Source organism: Hirundo rustica, chromosome 2 (assembly GCF_015227805.2).
Source record: "Hirundo rustica isolate bHirRus1 chromosome 2, bHirRus1.pri.v3, whole genome shotgun sequence".
NCBI classification, from domain to species: domain Eukaryota; kingdom Metazoa; phylum Chordata; class Aves; order Passeriformes; family Hirundinidae; genus Hirundo; species Hirundo rustica.
This window is the reverse complement of record NC_053451.1, coordinates 41,705,926-41,727,923: the sequence shown is the minus strand read 5'-3', so window position 1 is coordinate 41,727,923 and position 21,998 is coordinate 41,705,926. Positions and strand designations below refer to the sequence as shown.

At 35.0% G+C, this 21,998-nt stretch overlaps 1 protein-coding gene across 1 annotated transcript in view; it reads right to left on the bottom strand.

The window, feature by feature from the left end:
• Positions 1-21,998, bottom strand: part of DYNC2H1 (dynein cytoplasmic 2 heavy chain 1) — a 147,817-nt gene that overhangs the window by 63,128 nt on the left and 62,691 nt on the right. Inside the window, exons 66-77 of the mRNA XM_040056035.2 lie at positions 19,063-19,226; positions 18,199-18,318; positions 16,773-16,907; positions 15,868-16,011; positions 14,157-14,246; positions 12,155-12,220; positions 9,411-9,461; positions 8,920-8,997; positions 7,643-7,774; positions 6,236-6,308; positions 2,765-2,925; positions 848-973 (exon numbers count right to left, since the gene is read on the bottom strand). Of these exons, the coding sequence (XP_039911969.1) occupies positions 848-973; positions 2,765-2,925; positions 6,236-6,308; positions 7,643-7,774; positions 8,920-8,997; positions 9,411-9,461; positions 12,155-12,220; positions 14,157-14,246; positions 15,868-16,011; positions 16,773-16,907; positions 18,199-18,318; positions 19,063-19,226 (1,340 nt within the window). The remainder of the gene's footprint in view (positions 1-847; positions 974-2,764; positions 2,926-6,235; positions 6,309-7,642; positions 7,775-8,919; positions 8,998-9,410; positions 9,462-12,154; positions 12,221-14,156; positions 14,247-15,867; positions 16,012-16,772; positions 16,908-18,198; positions 18,319-19,062; positions 19,227-21,998) is intronic.

Sequence of the window (21,998 nt, the reverse complement as noted above, 5' to 3'; positions counted from 1 at the left end):
TTTTAATACTTAAAAGATCTGAAATTTTGTATTCAGCAAGGAGCTTACAAACATTTCATTACTGTTGTCTGTCTTGTTCAGACTACATGACACACATCAGTGTTATCTTGCTTTGCCTTTCCATTTTTTCAGAATGGATTATAGGAACGCTGAAGGTACATGCCACATGGTTACTGCTAGATGGATGACAGACTCCAGGCTCACGTCCATTGACAACACTTTACAAAAATCATTGAAAACTGGAAAATTAAGACTGTAGTAACTGTTGAAGGAATTCCATTATTTTCTTCTGACTTTATTTGTTTTGAGGATTTCATGGTGATGTACATGAAAAGTATATCGATTTTAGTTAGCAAGTTAGTGATTTTATATGCCATAAGTATGTGTGTCTATAAAATATGAGACATTTTAATTTCAAATTAGCAAAAACCTCCTAGATACTTAGCCTGAGTCTGCTCTTCAAAAAAAAAAAAAAAAAAAGAACTACCAAAAAGAAAGTCCTAGAACTAAGGGGGAAAAAAATTAATTCAAGCATACATAAATTCATGGTTCATGGAAAAATATGGGCAGTATCCCAGCACCCCATAAAATACTAGAAGTTCTAACTGAAGCATTTACACACTCATGGTAGAAATACTCTACATTGCATGAAAATTAAAGCACTCACACAAAGAAGAGAGCTGCTTATAGCTAAAGCAGTCCACCTTACTCATGACTGAGAAAACCACAAAAGTATTTTTTTGAACTTCCATTTTAAACATCACTACGGAAATGCCTGAAATGCTTCAGAAATGTTGCATACTAATTATTTCATCTGGTTTCCCATATCTTCACTATTTACCCTCACCTTCTCCAATACAGGAAGCCAAGATGTAACGAGATGCAGGTTCTTCAAACACAGCCATTCTCCATTCTGAGCACATTCTCTTAAAGTTTGAATAGCCAGGTCAGCTTGGCCCTGGCCCATGGCAATCTGAAATGGCACAGAGAGTTGTATCAAGAATCCCTCATACCTCATTTAACAGTTAAATACAAAATTGTGTTTTCAAGATACACATGTTAAAAAAAAGAGTGCTAAAGATAACCAAAATTTTCTCTAATGTGATAGGTTATTAAAGTAGGGAAAAGATTAAGGGACACAAGTTCTTTTTAGCAACTTATCTAGCCAGTTTCTGTACAAACAACATTGCCTAGTCTTCTAATGGAAAAAAAACATACATCATTTGGTGATGTATTCCCTGGGAAGTCAAAAAGTAATTTAAGTATCAATGAATAAACTGCATTACTGCAGAACTGCAAAAATAAGAGATAAATGAGAACTAAGGTTTTTCTGACTGGAAATTAGGAGCATTTCATTTGAAGATAAATACTCAATTTTTATGTTAAGACGAATGAAAAACTAAGGCTGCTCTCTTTTCGGCTGGGATATATGAATAGTATAATCTTCTATAGTATCATATTAATTCTACCTTACAATCTATTTGGAAGATAGACAAAACAAAAAAACCTGAAACATACTGAAAATAAAGAGGTCTTAGCCAATATGAAAAGTCTTGTCTTGGTACTATGATTCTCTGACTTTCTTTCAAATATTTTAAAACAATTGAAAATAGCCAAAAGAAGACAACTGAAAGTCACCAGCAAGAGAGTAGCAGACCGCACAAATTTAGCACCTTCTTCTTTATCTCATGTGAGAAATGAATCAACAAAGGAGAAAATTCTATCTTTTATGTTCTATTCAAATTACATGACAAAGTGTAGGAAAAAATAACAAAAAATATTCCCATTAGTGTAACAACTTTCAGATGATTTAGCTTTGATTCCTGATCCTTAACTGAATACCCTGCTATGCTACATTTAGAAAGTCTAACATGTAAAGGATATTTAGAGATAAACATGAGGATCCATGTGGCAGAGTAAGAAATATGTGTTCCGCAATGTTCACAGCTAGATAAGATGGCAGTAGGATCTAAATTTTGACCGTTTGATGGGAAAAATATATCAGTTTATGTTCCAGGAAAGGAACAATTTCAAGGACTATTTAAAAGCAACATTAAACTTGACATTTTCTATTTCTATGCTAACCAGTGATCAGCTAGAAAACAACCTTTCTCCCCTTAATATTTCGAATGACAGAAGGAAATAATACTTTACAGGAAGTTATAAAGCATATTGGTACTGCGTATTGGTTATATTAGGAAACCACTTGATTCATAAAATAATTTGAATTGGAATGGATCCTGGAAGGTATCTAGCGAAATCTAGTGAAATTCTGTAAAAAAAATTTTACAGAATTTCACAAAATACCTAAGTATTCACAAACACTGAACACCTAGTTTATGTTTTCTGTTGAAGAAAGAAATGTGCAACTCCTGTAAGCAGAGGAAATGCTGAAGTCTAGTTTTTACTGGGTTTTGTTTGATTCAATTACTCCACACTGAATGAGATAACGCTTCAGCACGTATAACAACTCTCAGACTGTCTTGTTCTTTTCCATCCATCTTCTCAATTTTTCCTTCTCCATACTGCAGGAACATGTCTTGTTTGGATTCTGCCTCTGTGAGCATGACGTGCCTCCTCTCCAGCCCATTTTGCCAATGGAATGAGAAGTTAGCGTCAAGACAGGCGGGAACAACAAAACACTACAGACACCAAACTATGATTTTACTTACTAACTTCCTTGGAAAATGAAGTAAAACAGATATTACTACAGCAAAATTTTATACATTGTGGTTTTTAATCACTATGCTTATCTAAGACTGACCTGATGGTAGCACTCAGTATTTCTTTCAACACTGGCAAGTTCCTGTAATTCTTGAGAAGGATCAGCACCAGGAGAAATTATTATCAAGATGGGCTCAATTTCCAGTGTCTCTTTATACAGACGCTTCATGTTCGGAGGCAATGGAGATAATTCTTTTATTCCTAGAATTAGAATTATTATGGAAATAAAGTGACTACACATGATGGAGTGCTTCATTTTCCACTTTAGAGTTCACCTGGTTGTCAAGAGTTCTGTTCAGCAGACACCATAAAACTGGTTTAAATTGAAGAAAAAAAACCTTAAAACTTGCAGGTAGGTATAAGGCATCCCATATTGAGAAGAAAACTATTTTTGGATTTCCAGCTTGACAAACTGCAGTCTTTTACTTAGAGTGTAGCCTTGAGAAAAAGAGAGGCGTGGAATGAGAAGCTACACTATTTGCTAAAAAACTAATTGCAGTGTATATATCCACATGCAGAACTTCTCTCCTTACAGCCCTGAGAGCCTTAATTATTCGACTTACATGGTTCTTGGTACTATGATTACATATATTACATCTATTATTTGTTTTAATATACAACTTAAGTGCCTAGAATGTCGACCTAGTATAGGCAAGGTATTTTCACATGAGCCCAAAGATACACATATGTGTATCACAAATTAAATAGTGTTAACTTGTTGGTGTCCAGGGCATTCCGTTGGCTGCTCTGGAGGGTCCGAGACCTGGACAGAGGGGTCTGGGACCCCAGCCCAGAGCTCAGAGGGACACTGGCTTTGATCTCAGTCCATGTGAAAGGCTTCCTGCACTGCAGGATGGGTTGCAGGCCACAAGAGAATGAAAGATTGTAGTTTAGCTTATCACAGGGTGAAAAAACAGTAAGTTTAGATTCATAGCATTGAAGTGAATGGGGGCAAGATGGAGGATTTGGGGCGTTGTCTCGTGCCTCTTCTTTCTTCTTCCCTCACTCCATTTTCAGCAGTGACGTTGGCACAAAGTAGTTTAAGGAGACTGGGTCAAAGTAGAGATGACCTGTTTAGTATAAGTGATAGGTATTGGCAATTAATGGTAAATAAAGAATACGTAGCAATTAGTATAAAAGATAACGACTGCCCAGCTCGGGAGGAGTCAGGAGTCGTCAGATGTCCAGGCAGCTGCAAACATCTTTGTTGGGCACTGAGAAAATTGTAAGATAAGAAACAATAAATGAAGCATGCAACCTTGAAAAATCAGAACTTGAAGACTCCGTCTCTTTCATCCGTTTGGCACAGAGCTTTGCAGAGGGCAAAAAGACTCTAAAACCACCTGAATCTCGGGGAAAGCCCACGACATTAACTATGTATTTTCATGCATCTTTAGACCAGCATTTAACCAGTGAAGCACTAGGTGCAATAGGAAATCACAACATACAGTAAGACAGAAGAGCCCAGATCAGTGACATCTATGCCACAACTACTACAAGATGCAACACACACTTCCTTGAGGACACAGTCTGTTTTCACACTTGAGCTATTATATGTTGCACACACAGAACAATGCTATACAATTTGTACCACAGAATCATGGAATGGTTTGTATTGGGACCTCAAAGATCATCTCATTCCAACCCCCTGCCATGGGCAACTTTCCACTAGACCAAGTTGCTCAGCCTGGCTTTGAACACTTCCAGGGAATGGGCATCCACAATTTCTCTGGGCAATCTGTTCCAGAGCCTCACTACTCCCACAGGAAAGGATTACATCCTAATATCTAACCTAAATCTATTCTCTTTTAGTTTGAAGTCGTTCCCTGTTGTCCTTTAACTACATGCCCTTGTAAAAAGTCCAGCTCCAGTTTTCTTGTGGGCCCCTTTAAGTACTGAAAGGCTGTTAACATGGTGCATTTATGTATAGCATGTACAATAAAGAAATAAGCATGCTTCAGGTGATACAAAATACAATTCAAAGTTCTTGTGAACCTCATCTTCAAAAGAAACTATTTTACTCCTTCTTCATCCATTAAATTTCAAAATATAGGTAAAAGGTGAGAAAAGAAAAAAATGTCTGGATAGAACAGAATTGAAAGGCTTTCTTGTAGGATATTACAGCTCTTTAGGAATTCATTTTTTCTCACAGGAAAGCAGCCAAACGAGATTGGAAACTTAAGACTTCCTTTAGAACTATGTGAAACAGTTTGTTTAAGTTGTTTCAGGGCAAGGACACTAAAAAAGACATGGTAGAAAAGAAATATGAAAAAATATTCATACAAGCGTGACATCTTTTATTGGTTAGAAAATGCTAGTCAGGATTCTGCCAGTCTCACTGAAATGCATGAAAAACCTGTGGATGATTTGTGGCTGATTTACTGGTTATGAAAATCCAGATGGAGTCAATGGTATTCTGCCTTCCTAGGTGAGGCTGTAGTTTCATGCACCAAAACATTTCCTTGTGCAGCATTCCTCCAAGGAACTGGTCCCAACAGAAGTAATTTATGTAAAACATCAAGATTTGGAGGACAGCAAACCAGCAAACGAATTTACTCTGCATTCAGGTCTCTGCTGATTTTTGAGCCACACGCACTGCAGATCACTCCTGTCATTTGAGTCCAACAGGCAGGGACATTGTCAGCATGGGCTGTTGTCAGCATGGGCTGTTGTCACCATGACCAAAGTACCCTCTCCATCTACTAATAACGTTTGACAGAGAAGCTATACCTTAATGCTGAAAATCCCAGTCTGGGTGGCAGATATGGAGCCAATTTGGGGCAACAAATAACGTCCACAGACAGTATAAGGGAATAAGATAAAGTGACTTTTAAAACTTACAGTGTCCAGCCCGATAAGACACTCAAAACTGCTGAAAACTGAAGGAAGGCTTTTGTGTGCTGTACTGCAATATTAAGATTATTTGGCATATAGGTTTCAAACTTCAGATATAATAGACTTGAGGGAGTAAGGTGACTGATTGGAACAAATAGACAACCGTATCATTGAATCACTTTAAATCATGTGTATTTTTAAACAGAGAGTAAAAATTATTACAGACCAAGAGTTAGACAAAAATGACTGATATTAATTAAATTATCTTTTGAGACTCAATGTATAAAATCTCAAATCTAGCGGTTTCTAAATGGTAAACGACATAAAATAATATTTACGGAAAGTCTGAGTCTTAAGGAGAGTGCTGCAGTGCAAAACTTAACAGAAAACCAGTTATCTTTTTTTCTTAATTACTCAGGTGTTCAACAATTAATTACAAGAATATGACAGATCTTTTTATTATATTTTCAGTCACTGTGCAGAATAAACCAAACCATTTTAAAAGCACTTTTAAGAATATTTTACAAGAACAAAATCAGCAAACCCATTTAGAGCATATTTTCATATGCTCAAGCTTAGGGATTCCATAAGAACTACAAAATAAAAGAGAAACATAGGACAAAAAAAAAGTTATTTAATTGTTGTGCAGAAATATCCTGATGAAAAATTAACTTACCTAGGGTTTTACATGCAAAAAGAGCCATGGCACTCTGTAATCTGTCTGGTCTGACAGCCTGGACCACAAGTACCTTGAAATAAAATATATTCAGGGGAGATAAAAGTATAAAGTGACAATTTAAAATGCAAGACTCTCCTAAGAACCATGAGTTCTTTGAATTTATCTTCAGAACAAAATTATTTTCTCTGAATAAATAGAGCTATCTGATCATTGCTTCCCAAGCCAATCTACTTAATTGTTCTTTTGTAAGTAGCTTGTTCTACCAATAGAATCAGAAAACAGATCCATACCTGATGTCTACTTGTAAGCTACAAGTTTTTCTACAATGTTTTAGAAGAAAAGCAGTTATGTGGGTAGCTAGAATGACAGCAAGCATACTTAGCTTTATATGAGTATCTAAATTGTATGCACATATATAGGCAGCAATGTCCTACTTGGATTAGTAATATTTCTGGTTTCAGTTCAAACTAATTTATGAGTGGCACATCAATCTACCAATGTAGTTTCAATATATTTCATAAACAGAAACGTTCTTAATACTTTCAGTACAAGAAACAAGAGGCACTGATCACTCCAGATTTACTTTCCTATAAACGCAGACATTTTCTGACAACACACTGCACATATAAGAAGTGCTCTTCAGCATTTCATTGAATCAAATATGACTCTGACAAATTCCTTTCCAAAATGGTTTGTTCTTAAGTTCCATGCATGCTATTTCAGAAATTTTCCTCCTCCACAAAAAACTCCAAATAGACAGCAGCTAAGAGCCAATCAACATGAAACTACATTGTCTAACACCCCATCCTTTCTCTGGATGTTTTCACGTAAAGTAACTTCAAAAGAAAAATCATAGCATCATTTGAAACTAGGTAACAACATCTTTTTTCCATAAACACAAAAGTGATCATATTTTTCTCTTCCAGTGGAAAAGGACCCTCAGGTTGAGAAAGGAACTTGCCTTTCTCATATTCTTGGTGCATTCTTTATCACCACGTTTTCAGAAGCCATTTTTCATTACTTCATTCTAAAGAAGCAGAGGCTGCTACTGCATTTTGTGTCAGTGATGAAGAGGCTCAACAACTGACACATCCAGCAGTAACAAAGCAACCATGAAAAAATTTTAACATCTATTCATAAAATTAATTCCATGTATATTTCTAAAGAATTTGTTACCTTAGAGGGTATACTCAATTGCAGCTAATATATCAACACTAAAAAGAGTCAGATAACAGAGAAATAATATGCACTATAGTAAAAAAATACATAATTCTTAGATTTAAAAAATGAGTTAAACTGTAAGACAGCGTAGATACTATCACTGCTTATAATTCAACCAGGCCTGGATGTAAAATTTACTTTCAGTGCTGAACTCACAATTAATATTATGATTGGAAAGATTACCTGCTGAAACAAGGAAATTCTTTTTACAACAGGAGATGGAAAGTCTTGTTCACATATAGAACTCTGAGAAAAAGTGCGCCACAGACTTTCATCTTCAAAGCAAAGTGTCTGATAGAGACCTGGGAGAGAAACCTACAAAACAAATAGTGTAGATATAACTGTAAAGAAGAATAGCCGTGTGCATACTGTATATTTTAATATATTTCCAAATGACCACTCCAGTGCAAATCACAAAATTAAATTTTATGCTTGAAGTTAGAGAGGAAAAGAGTACATTTTAAAATTAACCCCTTGTTCACCTATTCCCTGGAAAGACTAAATCTATATTTGCACTCTGGTTTTGTTTTTAAACTTTAAGGTTCTTTTATTTTAAGCTTTGGGCTTTACCTTTAAGTCCTTTTCTCTAATGATGATCTCCTGTCTACTAACAGTAATGGTTTCCTATCAGTGTATGCTACTGATTCACTCAGTTACACAATTTGTTTGTTTGTTTGTTAGTTTAAACCTCTAACTATTATGCTTGCCACACCATTATTGTGATTGCTCCTGATTCCTGGCTGATGAGAAATTAAATAGTGAACTCTGGGTTTAGCATAAAAAGTCCTTGCCAAAGACCAGTCAAGGTTTTTCTTCCTTCCTGCTGAGCTACATGCAGGAGGAGAAGAGGCTAAGACTGAATTTCAGGACTAGTATTTTCCTTTAGTTCCCTTCAGGATCAGAGGACTTCCATACTGACTGTGGTAGGAGGAACCAATGCAAGACAGAGTTTCTGTTTGAGCTCAATCTGAGGAATCACAAACTTTGAAACACCTATAAAGATGTAAAGAGAAATCTGATGAGGAGAATATTAATTTCTGAATTAACAGTTTATGGCTTTTAATACAATATGAAGTGATTTGTGAAAGTCATTACATAAGTGACATCTACAACTAAATATTGTTTGCAATTTTTCTTCTATCTTCCTATCTATAAAAATTGTAGAACTTGGATAGATTTACAGTATTTTCCAGTCTCAGAAAGATGACAGGTTCACTCACATGCATTGAAATTCATTGTTAGATGGGGTAGAAATGTTCATGAAAAAAAAAACACCTTTTTTTTTTTTTTTTTAGGTGAATATATGTATTAAGCCATGGTTTCTAGAAGATAGAATAAAACAGCTTAAAATAACAAAATCTTGTGTTCTGACATACATATCTGAGTATTCAAGTCCAAATTTCTATCTGCCAAAACCAAAGTTCTTTAAAGTTGAATTCAACAGACGACATGATGTATACCTTCAAAGATGCTACTGCCCAGACTCGGTCCTGTTCTATCCAAGAGGGAATCTGATCACGAGCACTTCTTTGTGAATCCTTATGGAAGCAAGTCACACCACACATGTAAGTTACATGAATTTTTATGAAACACTATATTGAGTAAAAAGGTTGTGAAACCCATGTTTTTAATAAAAACATTCACAACAGCAATCTTCCTGTGGTCTTTTGCTAAGTTCATAAATGGCATAACAAAAAAGCTACCAAAATATTTAAATATGAGACATACTGTTCACAATTCAAATTAGAAGACTATTTCCATGTTCATAAATTATGCCATGTTCATAATTTTTTCAATAAATTTATATCTTTATATTACTTCGTGAAAAGTTACTTCTTTCTTTAATGCATGAATACAATAAATTAAACAACATAGTAAGAATACAACTTTAACTTTTCAGGATTAAAGAAAATGTTCCTTATTTCAAAATATGAAAATAAACGTAGCTTACTGATTTTCTGATAGTGTCTCCAATGATCACACCTGTAAAAGTCTCCCATTCCTGGGGGGAATAAATTAACAACTCAGATAAGTCACAAGTCACCTTTAAGAACAAAAATTAACATGTAGTCGCATGTAGACAGAGCAGTGTTGAGGTTTAAGTCTCCTGTAGAATTTTTTCCCCCTCCCAAGTTGCTAGGAGACTAAGTGCTGAGTGCTTAACGTGGACAAAAGAACTGATAACTTAGTTTTGGGGGAGGGAAAAAAGCTCCTGGAGAGAGCTGAGGGTGGAGGGGTCTCGTGGCTCTCTTCTTCTTCCGGGGGGAGCATCGATCGGGCCACGGCTGGCTGCTGGAGTCCACAGTTAACGAAGGAGTCTGGTCCTGGGAATTCTACCATCTGTTGGAGCACCCAGGAATTCGGAGTTTTCTTCGCTGTCCTGCTGGATTTTGGGTGAGACCGGGTCCCGCCACTGCGGCTTCTCCGGCACTGCCACCTCTGCCTGCCGAGGACACCCCGTGCCTGCGGAGGACAGTCCGCCGCGCCCGGCTTCCAGCCATCAGCGCCGGAGCTTCCACCGTGTGCCCTCGGGGTTCTTGGTTCTGTTCTGCTATTGTTATAATTGCTGTTGTTGTTTGTCTGTCCTGTTATATTTACTAGTAAAGGACTGTTATTCCTTTTCCCCATAGCTCTGACTGAAAAGTTTTATTTTTAATCTTCCAAATTATAATAACACGGAGGGAAGGATTCAAATTCCTCATTTCCTAGAGAGGCCTGCCTCTCCTTAGCAGACACCTGTCTTTTCAAAACCAAGACAAGCAGGAAGATAAACAAATTAAATCCTAGATTCTAAAAGAGTTCCAAGACATTTTTTAAACGCTAGGTGATGCTACCAACAGGTAATTCCTTTTACAGAACCCAAGCTAAGTGGCTGCAGTGCTTTACAAGAAAAAGAAGCAAAGGGGAAGTTCTACACTTTCTCAGCACCCACAGTTCCTACCCAGACTGCCCATCCACAGACTATCAGGAAGCAACAAGTGTGGCTGGCAAGGACACACATCCTGCCTCGTGGGGCATCAGCAGCCCACACAGAACAGGTAACTGTAGAAAGCATGATTGAACTTATGTGTGATTAAAACTTTTAGACTTTGTATATGTATCTAGGAAGACAAATTTTAAATCGTTTTAAGGCAGATTAGACAAGTATTTAAAACCACTAGAAATTACATAAACCTGTATTTGGAGGTGACAAGAAACAGACCAAAATTTCTTCATAGGTACTGAAATTAGAAATTTAAAAAGTCAATTGGCTAAGAGTAATACTGTTGACAGAAACCTCAGCATAGTTTTTGGCACCCATCAGTCTCACTGAGCCTTGAACAAACTCCCTCTTTCAGTTACAAACTGATGCTCATCTCCCAGTTACACAGAAAATGCCTGTACACACAAAAATGCATGTAGTATTTTTTTGTTTGTGCAATACTGTTATGAAGAAAAGAAGTACAATATTTAGAGAATGTAAAACTACCTCAGAAAAATCTATACATATTGATTCAGAAAGGGAATGTCCCTACTAAGAACCAAGGCATTCTATAATATATTGTTGAAGTTGCACTATAAATTTTATACCGCTATGCAAAAAAATATTTAAGTGCAGAAGGTTCAATTCATTTGGGACAGGGACTCAGAATACTAAATCCTCTACCAGCATATTAAGCTACTGCTATTCTCATCACATTAAAAGCTTTAGAAGAAATCATTCTGAAAGAATAACAACTTCAGCTTGTCTTTACTAAATATTTTGTACAAGCACTCTTCTCTTAACAATATAATTAAAATAACTTCTACCTTTAAAAGAAGTAAAAAATTTATTTATATTGTTTGCCTGTTTTCTCTCTTGAGTATTTAGATATGTAAGATTATGCATTATATATAACCTAGATTAAGCCATCTAAGAGCTCTAATAGCTGATGGAAATGCATGCTGAACAACAGAAACCAACACATAGGGCTGTACTTTACAAACACTTAAGAAGCCAGGAATAAATTTAGACAGACTGTTTGCAGGTTGCTGCCTTCAGGACTTCAGAAACTCGAGAAAGGCAAAGCAAGGTATTTTCAGAATAAAATAAATATTAAAATAATAAATATAATTTAGGGAACTTTGGATAAAGAAGAGCAGCCAGAATATTCTTCTCCTAACAAGATGAGCTATTTTTATGAGGGCACATCATTGCTGAAAGACCAGGATTTTACTTTGTCAATCCATATGTCTACAATGAAACTACTCCTTCACTGGAAGGTTCCAACCAACTTTTTTTGAACCTTGTACCTTAAGCTCACATCTTTCATATAATCAAGTTCCATTACTTCCTTCAAATGTATTATCTGATTTTTACCTTTATGTCTATAATGGACTTTCCTCTATTAAAATGACATCTACTATTATTTGATGTCCCTTCTGCTCTCCAGCTTCTAGTACAGAAAACCATAGTTTTGTCCCTCCATTCTGTGGAGGTACTTAAGATAATTAAATGTGTCTTGACTCAGGATAATGAGCCACGTTTAAGCAATTGCATTAAGTCAATTATGCATACTGTTTCACTGCAGGCAGCTTTTATAAGATTAATCTGACCACACTACAGTTAACTTCAACTAAGTCCTACACTTAGTGACAAAAACTTTTTATCTACTTATTTACTCTTCATATGAAGTTTGAGTAAAATACTTGGGGATTTTCCTCGTTAGCACTTACATTCTCTTGAAAAAGTTCAGGGTGCATTCCTCGTACAAAATGTAGAGCAAACATTAGCTGATCAGCCTGAAATAAAGCAATAAAAATGTTATTTCTATACTCAGGAAAAGGCATATTTCTGGTTCTTTTCCATAAGCAACATTTCTTTAAAAAACCACCATATATCCTAATGCAAAATTGCTACATACTTTTGCAAGCTAGAGACAAAAACTCAAAGCGGGCTGTGGAGTGGAGGGCAAAGAGGCCCCTACTAGGAATTAGCATCAAGTTCTCATTTTATTGATAAACATGAACACCACATGCCATTGAGAACAAACTATACCATTTAACTTTTTCATCTTCTCAGACAAAGTCTGCAAGCAAATCCATATCACAACTGCGTATCAGGATGCTCCCTGGATGATCTAGTACCTGAAATTTGAATGAGAATTGTTTGGAAGAACGCTAAGTGGCCCAGACCAATCTGCTTTGACAAATTAAAGAGGAAAGGTGGGCCAGTTCAAGTGTTCAGGTAAACTTCTCGGCATCACTTCATTTAACAGCATTCATGAAGCCTATGTACACATAAATAATAACCATAGACAGACAAGATCATTCTTCTTAATTCTATCATGTTCCAAAGGGTAAGAACTTGTATCAGCTACACCATTTATGAAGACATTAGTAAAGCCTCAGTGTCACAGCAGTCTTTAAAAACTTTCATGGATAAAAGGAAGAATTAGCAGTGAACTACTGATGGTGTGAAGAGTTTATTTGTTCTCTCCATTATTAGAATGCAATAGTAAACTGGAGGGACCACTAGTTTGAAGCTGCACAGTTAACATATTTTCAGTATTTTCTAAACTCCAGTCTAACCACAATTAAAATCTTTCCTACTAGAAATCTCTTCTCTGCCTTTCATTTGAACTCTGTACTCTTTTCTTTTATATAAAAATTGCTGCCTTCCATAGTCACAAGATGTAATGACTTCATGGAAGGCTTCACATACTCATGACTTCAAAGACAAACATTAATTATTATGAGAGTATTTCATGAGAATCCACTTGGACTTTGATAAACAAAACTCCTTAGAAAGAACTGCTACCCCTGTATCCTCAATACAGCATTGCTAGATTGGGGGACAGGGGTAGGAGGTGGTGTAAAATTTTCAAGATCTCTCCATTCTCATAGATCAAACTACAGACTTGTGTGATTTGTACTGCTCAAATCATACATGCAGATCTACTATGCTTCCTTCAGCCTGGTACTTTGAGACAAACACCTCTTGGTATAGCAGTTTCCTATGAAAGTAAAAATTAGAAGTGAAAAGGAAAGGCATAGCTTCCCTATGTTTCCAGTAAGAAAATAAGAAGTGAAAAGACACCTGATTGAAATAAAGAAAAAAAAAACACTACGAACATTTTCTGGAGGAAGAACAAGGAGCAGACAGAAAACAAACAAGGTAGCAGGTAGACATTTGGGACAGGCTGTGAAAGGAAGAAGGAGAATATCATACTGTAGGACTTATAGAAACACAGAATCATCTAGGTTGGAAGAGAACTTTAAGATAACCAAGTCCAAACATCAACCTAACAAACTCACTTCTATTTTCTTTAAAAAAAAACCAAACCAAACCAAACCAAACCAAACCAAAACAAAACAAAACAAAACAAAAAACAAACAGAAAAAACTTCCCAAATAATCAAATGAAACCTTATATTTCAGAATGCAAGAAATAAGAGTGAATGCAAAGTGAGTGTTCAGAAGACTGCAAAGCCCATGACTCACTCTGAAGCCAGAACAAGGCAGAGAGGTAGAGCTCTGTGGAGAAATGTGCATCAGCAATACTAATTTGTTCATATCCTGATTTTAATTCAGCATTTAGCATGTTAATTATTGGTAGTGTAATGTGTTCCATCTATTACACAATACTGCTTATTTGAAGTAGATCAAGTGTCGGCTGCTGAAAGAATATTTTCAAACCCAGTGCACTGTATAAAAGCCAGAAAAAATACAATCTTACCTTAAACAAACAACGACAAACGTATTCATACACTGTATGTTTCAATGAGCTAATAAGCAACTTGATTCTCTCCTCAGTATTACTTGAATCCTAAAAAAGAAATTTTTGATTTCAAAAATTCCTGTGGAAGTCAAAAAACTTTTCATGTACTTTGTAAATTTGAGCAAAATGAAACAAATTAACTGGACTCTATTTGACACTAGTTCTAAAAAGATATTAAATTTGTCTACCTCTATCAATGATTACATGGGAAATTCATGCTGAAGTATTAAGAAATAAATATTTTGACATTGAAGATTTTGACTATGAACATGATATAACTTTGTGTATAAGGTGAAATACATTGAGAATAAGAGTACATTTTCTTCTAACATTAATATCTTTGAAATCTCATAGTTTTCACTTGATAAAAAACTGCTTATTCATTGAATTACTGTATTTAATACTACTAAACAATTATAAGTTGATTATTAAATTTCTGGTCAAATGTGGCCCAAATGAAATGAACATTGTAGAAAATAGTAAGTGTACACTGTCCTTCAAAACTCATAGATAGAAAGACTAATTCTAACAGGAAAAAAAATTTGAAAAACATAACAGAAGAAGAAAGGGACTGGAGAGTAGGAAGCGTGTTACAGGTAGTATGAGCTCCTTTCCATCATGCTGGAATTTGAAGAGATGAGTTTAAGGAGGACAGTTGGGCAGTTGATTTGCCTAATAACTTTCCCATGTCTAATAGATCACTTGGCATGAAGAATTGGATAAAGAAGGAAAAAAGAAAGCAAGCAACAAAGGCAAAACCAGAAGCTGAGCTTTAAATAGGTGACATTATAGGGAGGAAAAAAAAAATATGAAGGAGTGTGAGAGTAAGAATAAGAAGTTAAAACATATGTTGTGGAAAAGAAGCAATAAGAACTTCAAAGAGGGCCAGTTCACATAGTCAGAACTGTGTTCTTAGTAATGACTGGAGCGGAAGGAGAGTTGAGAGTTGTAATCACAGATGCCAGAATAAAGGGGAATCCAAAGGAAACATGATGAAAGGTTGGTGAAGGACTTTCTAAAGTAGAAACGAAGAGAAATACGAAGAATTTTGGAGATACTTAATAAAAAGAAAATGCACTATTACTCAGTGTGGGTACTTAGTGTGAGGTGACAAGGGATAAATCTATTCTTTGCTTTAATAAGAATTTACTGGCCTAAGAACACAGAAGAATAAAAATTACATTTTTAAAAGGACAGGGCTGCAGGCTTACAAACTATAAAAAAGTAGATAAATTTATGACCTTCCTTCAGGTAAATGAATCATGTAGAAATATAGGTATTTTCTTATTCTACCCCTTGTTGATAAAATTAGCTTTATCAGCATTTTAAATCATTAATTTATTTAAATAAAGCCTACAGTAAAGTTATAATTAGCCTTTGTTTTCCTAATTCACCATAGACAAAGAACAAGCCTGAAATCACAAGGAGTTACTTTGTTTTCAGATGGTAGAGAAATTCTGTGATTTATATACAACATAAGATAATTTAGTAGTCCATCCGCCTGTATTCTGAGCACTTAAAGCACAACAGGTCAGCATCACTTATTATACATTTCACGATCAGTTATTCTAAGCTTTTTTAAAAAATTCCAGAGTGACTAATAAATTCTAAGGATCAAAGCAGATGGATTCTTCTGCAGCATTAGCAGCTCCAGGAGAAGAGCAAATACCTGCTCGCTTTGCAGAGCCCTTTGGAAAAGCCGCAGGAACGCCGCCAAACTAAAGCGGTACATATTATTAATTTTGGACAAGTCAGAGATAATGAAGTACATTTTGCTAGCACTCTCAGCCAAAGGGAGATAGGCATCCCTCTCCTGTGGAGAAAAACAACACACACATAGAAAACCCAGGTGCGTTACTGCCACCTACTGATTACTGCATAAACATTTACTCATCCCACCGAGAAAACATTCCTATGACTCCCAGTGCTTTAGAAAACCTTAGAATCCTTTCCAAGCTTTCAAATTGAGGGATCACCACTCCACACTTCAACACTGTATTGAGATTTCAAAATTAAAAGAAAACCGTTTCAGCAAAAAATCCTTTATAAATTACGAAGAACATGTTGGGAATTAAACCCCAGGGCACTAAGATCTTTTCCCACGACAGAACACATCCCAAAATTCAGTGGGAAATTTTAAACTAAACAAATTGAACAAAGAAGAAAACTCTGTCATCTGTCACAAAAAGAGGATGTCAGATGAATAGCATCACCAATGATCTAAACTTTTCCAACAGCAAGGGGCATATTAAGCAAAAACATCCATATGAACTATAATGTTTGCAATGGTGGATGGCAAAAATAAAGTAAAAACCCATTACTTGCCAAAATTTTTTTAATTCAAACTGGTAGACTTTAAATTGTGTAACTGTTCAGCATATACAAAACAAAGCATTTTAATTACTGAAAATACCGCATGTACTTGCATAGCCCCAATATAATTTTCTCAAAAAGAACTAATTTAATAAGTTACTCATCCTATAACCCCATGGACGTATGTATCTTCTCTAGATAAAAGATGAATATTTTTAGCAGGAGAAAAACAGTACTTTATAGATTAAAATATTCTTCTACCTTATCAAGGAAACTCTGAAGTCTGAAAGATTCAGCCAGTGACTCTTGGATGAGTGCACTGCTTGCTTTAGTTTGATTCAAAGATTCAATCAGATCCTTATTTTCAAGTATATTCCCTTGCGATGTGGCAAGTGTCTAAAAAAAAGAAAGCAATCTATGTTACATGCAAAAAAATCCTGTAAAGTAACCATTTTGGAAGTTATCTCTCTGATCCATACGTATTTCTGAATCACTGAATGCATCTCAAGAGTTCCAGAAAACCGGTGGTTACTCCAAAAACTGAGACCATTTTTAAAGAAGTATGGAAAATACAGGTCAAGAACGTACTTCAAAAATCCAGACTGCCAGATTCTGAAACATAGGTTATCAGCAGGCTTTTGAGAAAGATTTCTATGATCACAGTCTTGGGCAATAAAGTCTCCATGGTAAATACAGCTTAGGGTATTTCTTTCTCGTGTTTAACTTCCCATTTAACCTGCAGTTGGCTACATGTAACAACTCCCTGTACTCAGGCATTAATAAATTCATTTTCCAGTGTAATAAATGGCCAGTCTAATCTGCAAAAACTATTACTTTATGCTAATCCCTTGCAGTCAATACTGCAAAGTTCTGTGATTTAGCTACAGACTGAGGAATTTAAGGCACCAGGTCAATCTCCCTGCATCTCTGCATCTTTCAGAAAGACAGGATTCGAGGATCCATTCTTACAAGCATGAAGTACAATTCATGTGAAATCCATGGCAAGACACAAACAAAAAATAAAGCAGTCCTTTCTTGGAAGCTACCTTTTTTTTAGAGGTGAACAGCTGTTCCTGACCATAAGTCAGAAGTCACTTCCAATAAAAAAAAAAGATGAACTGAAAATTGAGAACATTAATTTTAAACACAAGTCAGGGAATGTTAACTGTAATAGGAAACAATTGTGGAGATTTAAAATTTTAAATGTCTCTCTCAGCAATCTTTCTATTTGTAGTGGGAGTTTTTTTCATTTTATTCACAACACAGGATCAGTTCTCAATTTGAGAAAGAGTCATTTGACATGATTCACAGGCTTACAAGTCTAGCTTTTTTTAAAACTCATCATTTCAAAATGAAATAGTATAATTTTTAATAAAGTTTTCTCTTCATGGTATGGTAAAATTAATTAAATTTCCAATCAACCTAAATCAGCCTAAATCTAGCTCACCAAATCCATAAATTTAACTATGAAAGTGCCTAATGTTTTGAAATACAGTTTCATAACAGATGTATTTTCTTATCTACTCTACTCTTCCAATAGGTCCTGGCAAATTATGCCTTTACTTTTATTAATCAAAAATCCTGACATCTCATTATTCCACACTTCCAGAATCTTCATTCAAACATACAACAATGTAATTATCATCATAGTGATATAACAGATATTAAAGAGGTAAATTTGTTTTACCTCCAAAAGAGAATCCTCAAGTTTAGCTAACTGTATCTTCTTATCTTCTTCTTGTTGTAACAGCTTTGTCTTCTGCTCCTCCAAATCAGGCTTTTCATGCTGAATTGTTAAAGCCAAAAGCTAATAACAAAGAGAGAAAACAAAACCAAAGTTGGGTTTTTTTCCTATATTTCCACTACAAGAGGGGTCAGTTTTCATGGATACAATTGCATGATGACAATTCCACATCTCCAGAGGAAGGAGAAAATCCATATGGTTATCTATGCTTCACATTTTGAATTATATCTTACTTATCAACGTCTGATCTACATCCCATTCTAAGCCTCTTGTTTATATAAAAAGACTTGTTTCATACCAAGAAAGAAAGGGATTTTCTTCCCTTAACTGATCTCGCTTCTTTTTTTTCTTCCATTTGTATGTTACATTTTGATTCCTAGACTTTGATTCCTGAGAGAAAACCTCAAAAGCTACTAGCATTTTAAAGGAGATAAAATACACAGTATTTTGGTTTCACTACATTTTTTCTGTACACAAAATATCTTGATGACACCAGCATTACCTCTAAGTAGGACACTGGAGAGCTGTAACAGAAATGTTTCCATGGTACCATAAATGCATCTTGAACAGAAAGCAAAGGCTTAGCAATTAATCTGTTGCAACTGAAGTCAATGAGAACAATTTCATTTTCTCTACTGCACTCAGTCCTTGGTTCCAAAGTGCATAAAAAAATTACTATTTACATTTGTGAGCTTGAAAATACCTCCATAACCACTAACGCAAACTGCACCATAGGGCTTATTCCAGATACTGGATGCAGCTATGCGTGTTCACTGTACATACACTGGTTTTATTCTACATGCCTACCTGTCCTCTTAAGCCACTTGCTGTTGTGGTAAAGTTTACTTCTGTAACAATAGAAGAAGCATCAGGTGGAATGAAGGGATTTGGGTTCCTTGTTGATAGAAAAAGACGGAACTCTTCATTATAATCTATCATTTTTTCACCTATTTGTACGGCGTAACGGGGTCCTGAAAATAACAACCAGATGTTACACTCACTCTGATTGGCACATTCTAAAATTATCTGAAAACAATGGTGTTTGTGTAATACTTAATGACCAATGGATCTAAATATATTTTACAACATGTGTTTATAAATTGATTGGAAAAAAAAAAAAAATTCACATCTTAACCTGCATTGTTAGAGACAATTGTTAGAGAAAAGTAATAACAGCAATAACAAAGCAAACGACGTAGTAAGAATATTTAATACAGCTGAGTAGTTTAATTGTCGTTAATACCCTTAATATCCTGTAAATACCCAGAACACAAAGCATAAAGGACAAAAAATGCACTTGAGGTAAAAGTAATACTAACAACTTTTTGAAATCTTCAGACCATGAACTGGAGACAAAACACCACAGAAGACGACTCCCATATGTGTAAGAATTTTGTCAGGACTCAAATATATTCCTTTACCTTTAAACATTGGTCTACCACTCTACACTGGCCATAATTATATTATGGCTAACTAAGATGGTTCAATATTTCCTCATCCAAACTCATTAGATTTCATCTCTGGATCTGTTATATTTATTTGTAGAATGTTGATGTTGCTGTATAATCATAATTCTATTAAGATACTATTTTCTATGAAAACTGTTATAGAGAAAGTCAATGAAACCAAAAATGATGGAATATCTAGACAGTAGAATGAAAGAAAAATATTCCATCAAGAAATATTCTATAGATTTGTATTATTATATATTTAAATATTACAAAAGAAACAAGTGCTTTATTAAATAACTGATGTCATGGTTTCAGTCTGTTTATACTCCTTATATTTCTCAATATGCCTGCTACAGAATAAAACTGCATGTACAGGCCCCACCATCCCTCTTCTGTAATAGGTTTCCATTCTAGAAGGGTGAGAAAATAATAGACTCAGACAATGACATGATTAGAGAAAGATTATGTCTCCTGATACTGAAAAACAAGTAGGAACAGAATTACAAGATGAAAAGTAAAAATTTTCATTCTGGAAAACTTTCCAAGATGGCATAGTTAGGCACTTCTCTATTTTTAGCACTGGCAGATCAAAAATATAAATCTCTTGCTAAAACACTGGTAGAGATAAAAATCACACACCAATTTTACTTCTATGCCAAAGATCAGAAAAAAGTTTAGGACTGTGTTGTAAAAATGTCAAACAGAAAATGGAAGCTGTACAAAGACGAATTTACTGCACTATATATGTTCATATTTTTTCTTAACATTTCATTCCGAGTAATGAAGAGATGTACAGTCATCACGAGTAAAATAATGCAGACATCTCCCCACACCCACATTTTGACAAAAAAAGGAGCACATGCTTGCTTATGAAATGATGGGAAAGATTCAAACAGTGACCTGTTCCTTCTTTTCCAATAACAGCTCTTTAGTTTGGACCCGCACAGACCTGGCATTAACTTAGCTCATTAAAAAGCTAAAGAGGATGTCCCTAGTGTTATGAGTAATTTTCCTGAACAAACTAGTATATTTGAATTTAATCTGCTTTCTCTTTTCTGCAGTTCTGCAGACAGAGTCATCTTTCATACTGTACCTCAACAGCTCTCCAAAATTCAGCAAAAGCTAGAGGGGCAAAAAAAAATTGTTACTGTGTTCTACCCTAACACTCCACAGATCCCTGAAATCACCACATTGGTGCCATTCCTTTAATGAGAATAAAAATCAAGAGCATTTGTAATGAAAGACTGATTTAAAATAACACTTTATTTTCCTTTGTTACATTGGTGATAAATGTATATATGAATCCTATGGTATTTGCATTTATTTTTAGCATGTAGTTACATTTTAAGAATTACTGATACCTCACCCATTATTAGACCTCAACAGTAGATGAAATGACAGCAAAAAAATTCTTGAACTATTTTCAGTACCCAAAGTTCATGTATTAAATTACATGCATAAGTCAGGGTACATGCTAAGGAATTACCACTTGAGACAGAAATACCATTACAAAGGATAATGCAAATTTATGTTAGTTACTGTAATTTAGAAAGTACTTAAAACACACATTGCTGTATTTTTTAATTCACCAAGTTCTCCTGATACAATTTCAAAATATGTAATATAATTCAACAAAATTAATGCAGAGATACTTGCATAATTACAATTTATTTTTGCTAATTTTAACACAATTTTCCATATTAAAATAAATAAATAAATAAATAAAAGCAACTAAGTCCAAAGCAGTAATCCAAACAGTTAGGTAGAACACATTATCTGTCCAAAATAGAGATATTATATTGCAAAACCTAAGCATTGTGTTTTATTGCTTTTCTTGCATTGGTTAAAGGATTCCTTTCCCAAAATTCTACCATGTTGCTGATTTCTATGACCCCTCCCATTCCAAGGGCAGATCAGGAACAGACCTGTATGTCATTTCTAGGTTCAGAGAAATGCAAGAGAAGCAGGAACACCAACATTCTAAGCCTCTGATTTCTAACTGCACCAACAGTCGTGTAACTTCTGGTTTATTTAAGGCCCAAGTATCCAATTAAAACCATGTGTGTGAAATATCACTAGGAATTAACTTAAAATTTAAATTTTTAAGTGTCTATAAAACCGCATTTTTTTAACTTTCAATTTTTAAAAATTAATACTTTTCAATATTTTTCCACTTACTAAGTAAGAACATGTCTCCAACATATTTCATGTACGGAAGTGTTAGTAGCCGGTTAGTACTACAGAGGAAAAAACCCAACAGTATTTGCATTTTCAGAAAAATCAAGTTTTATA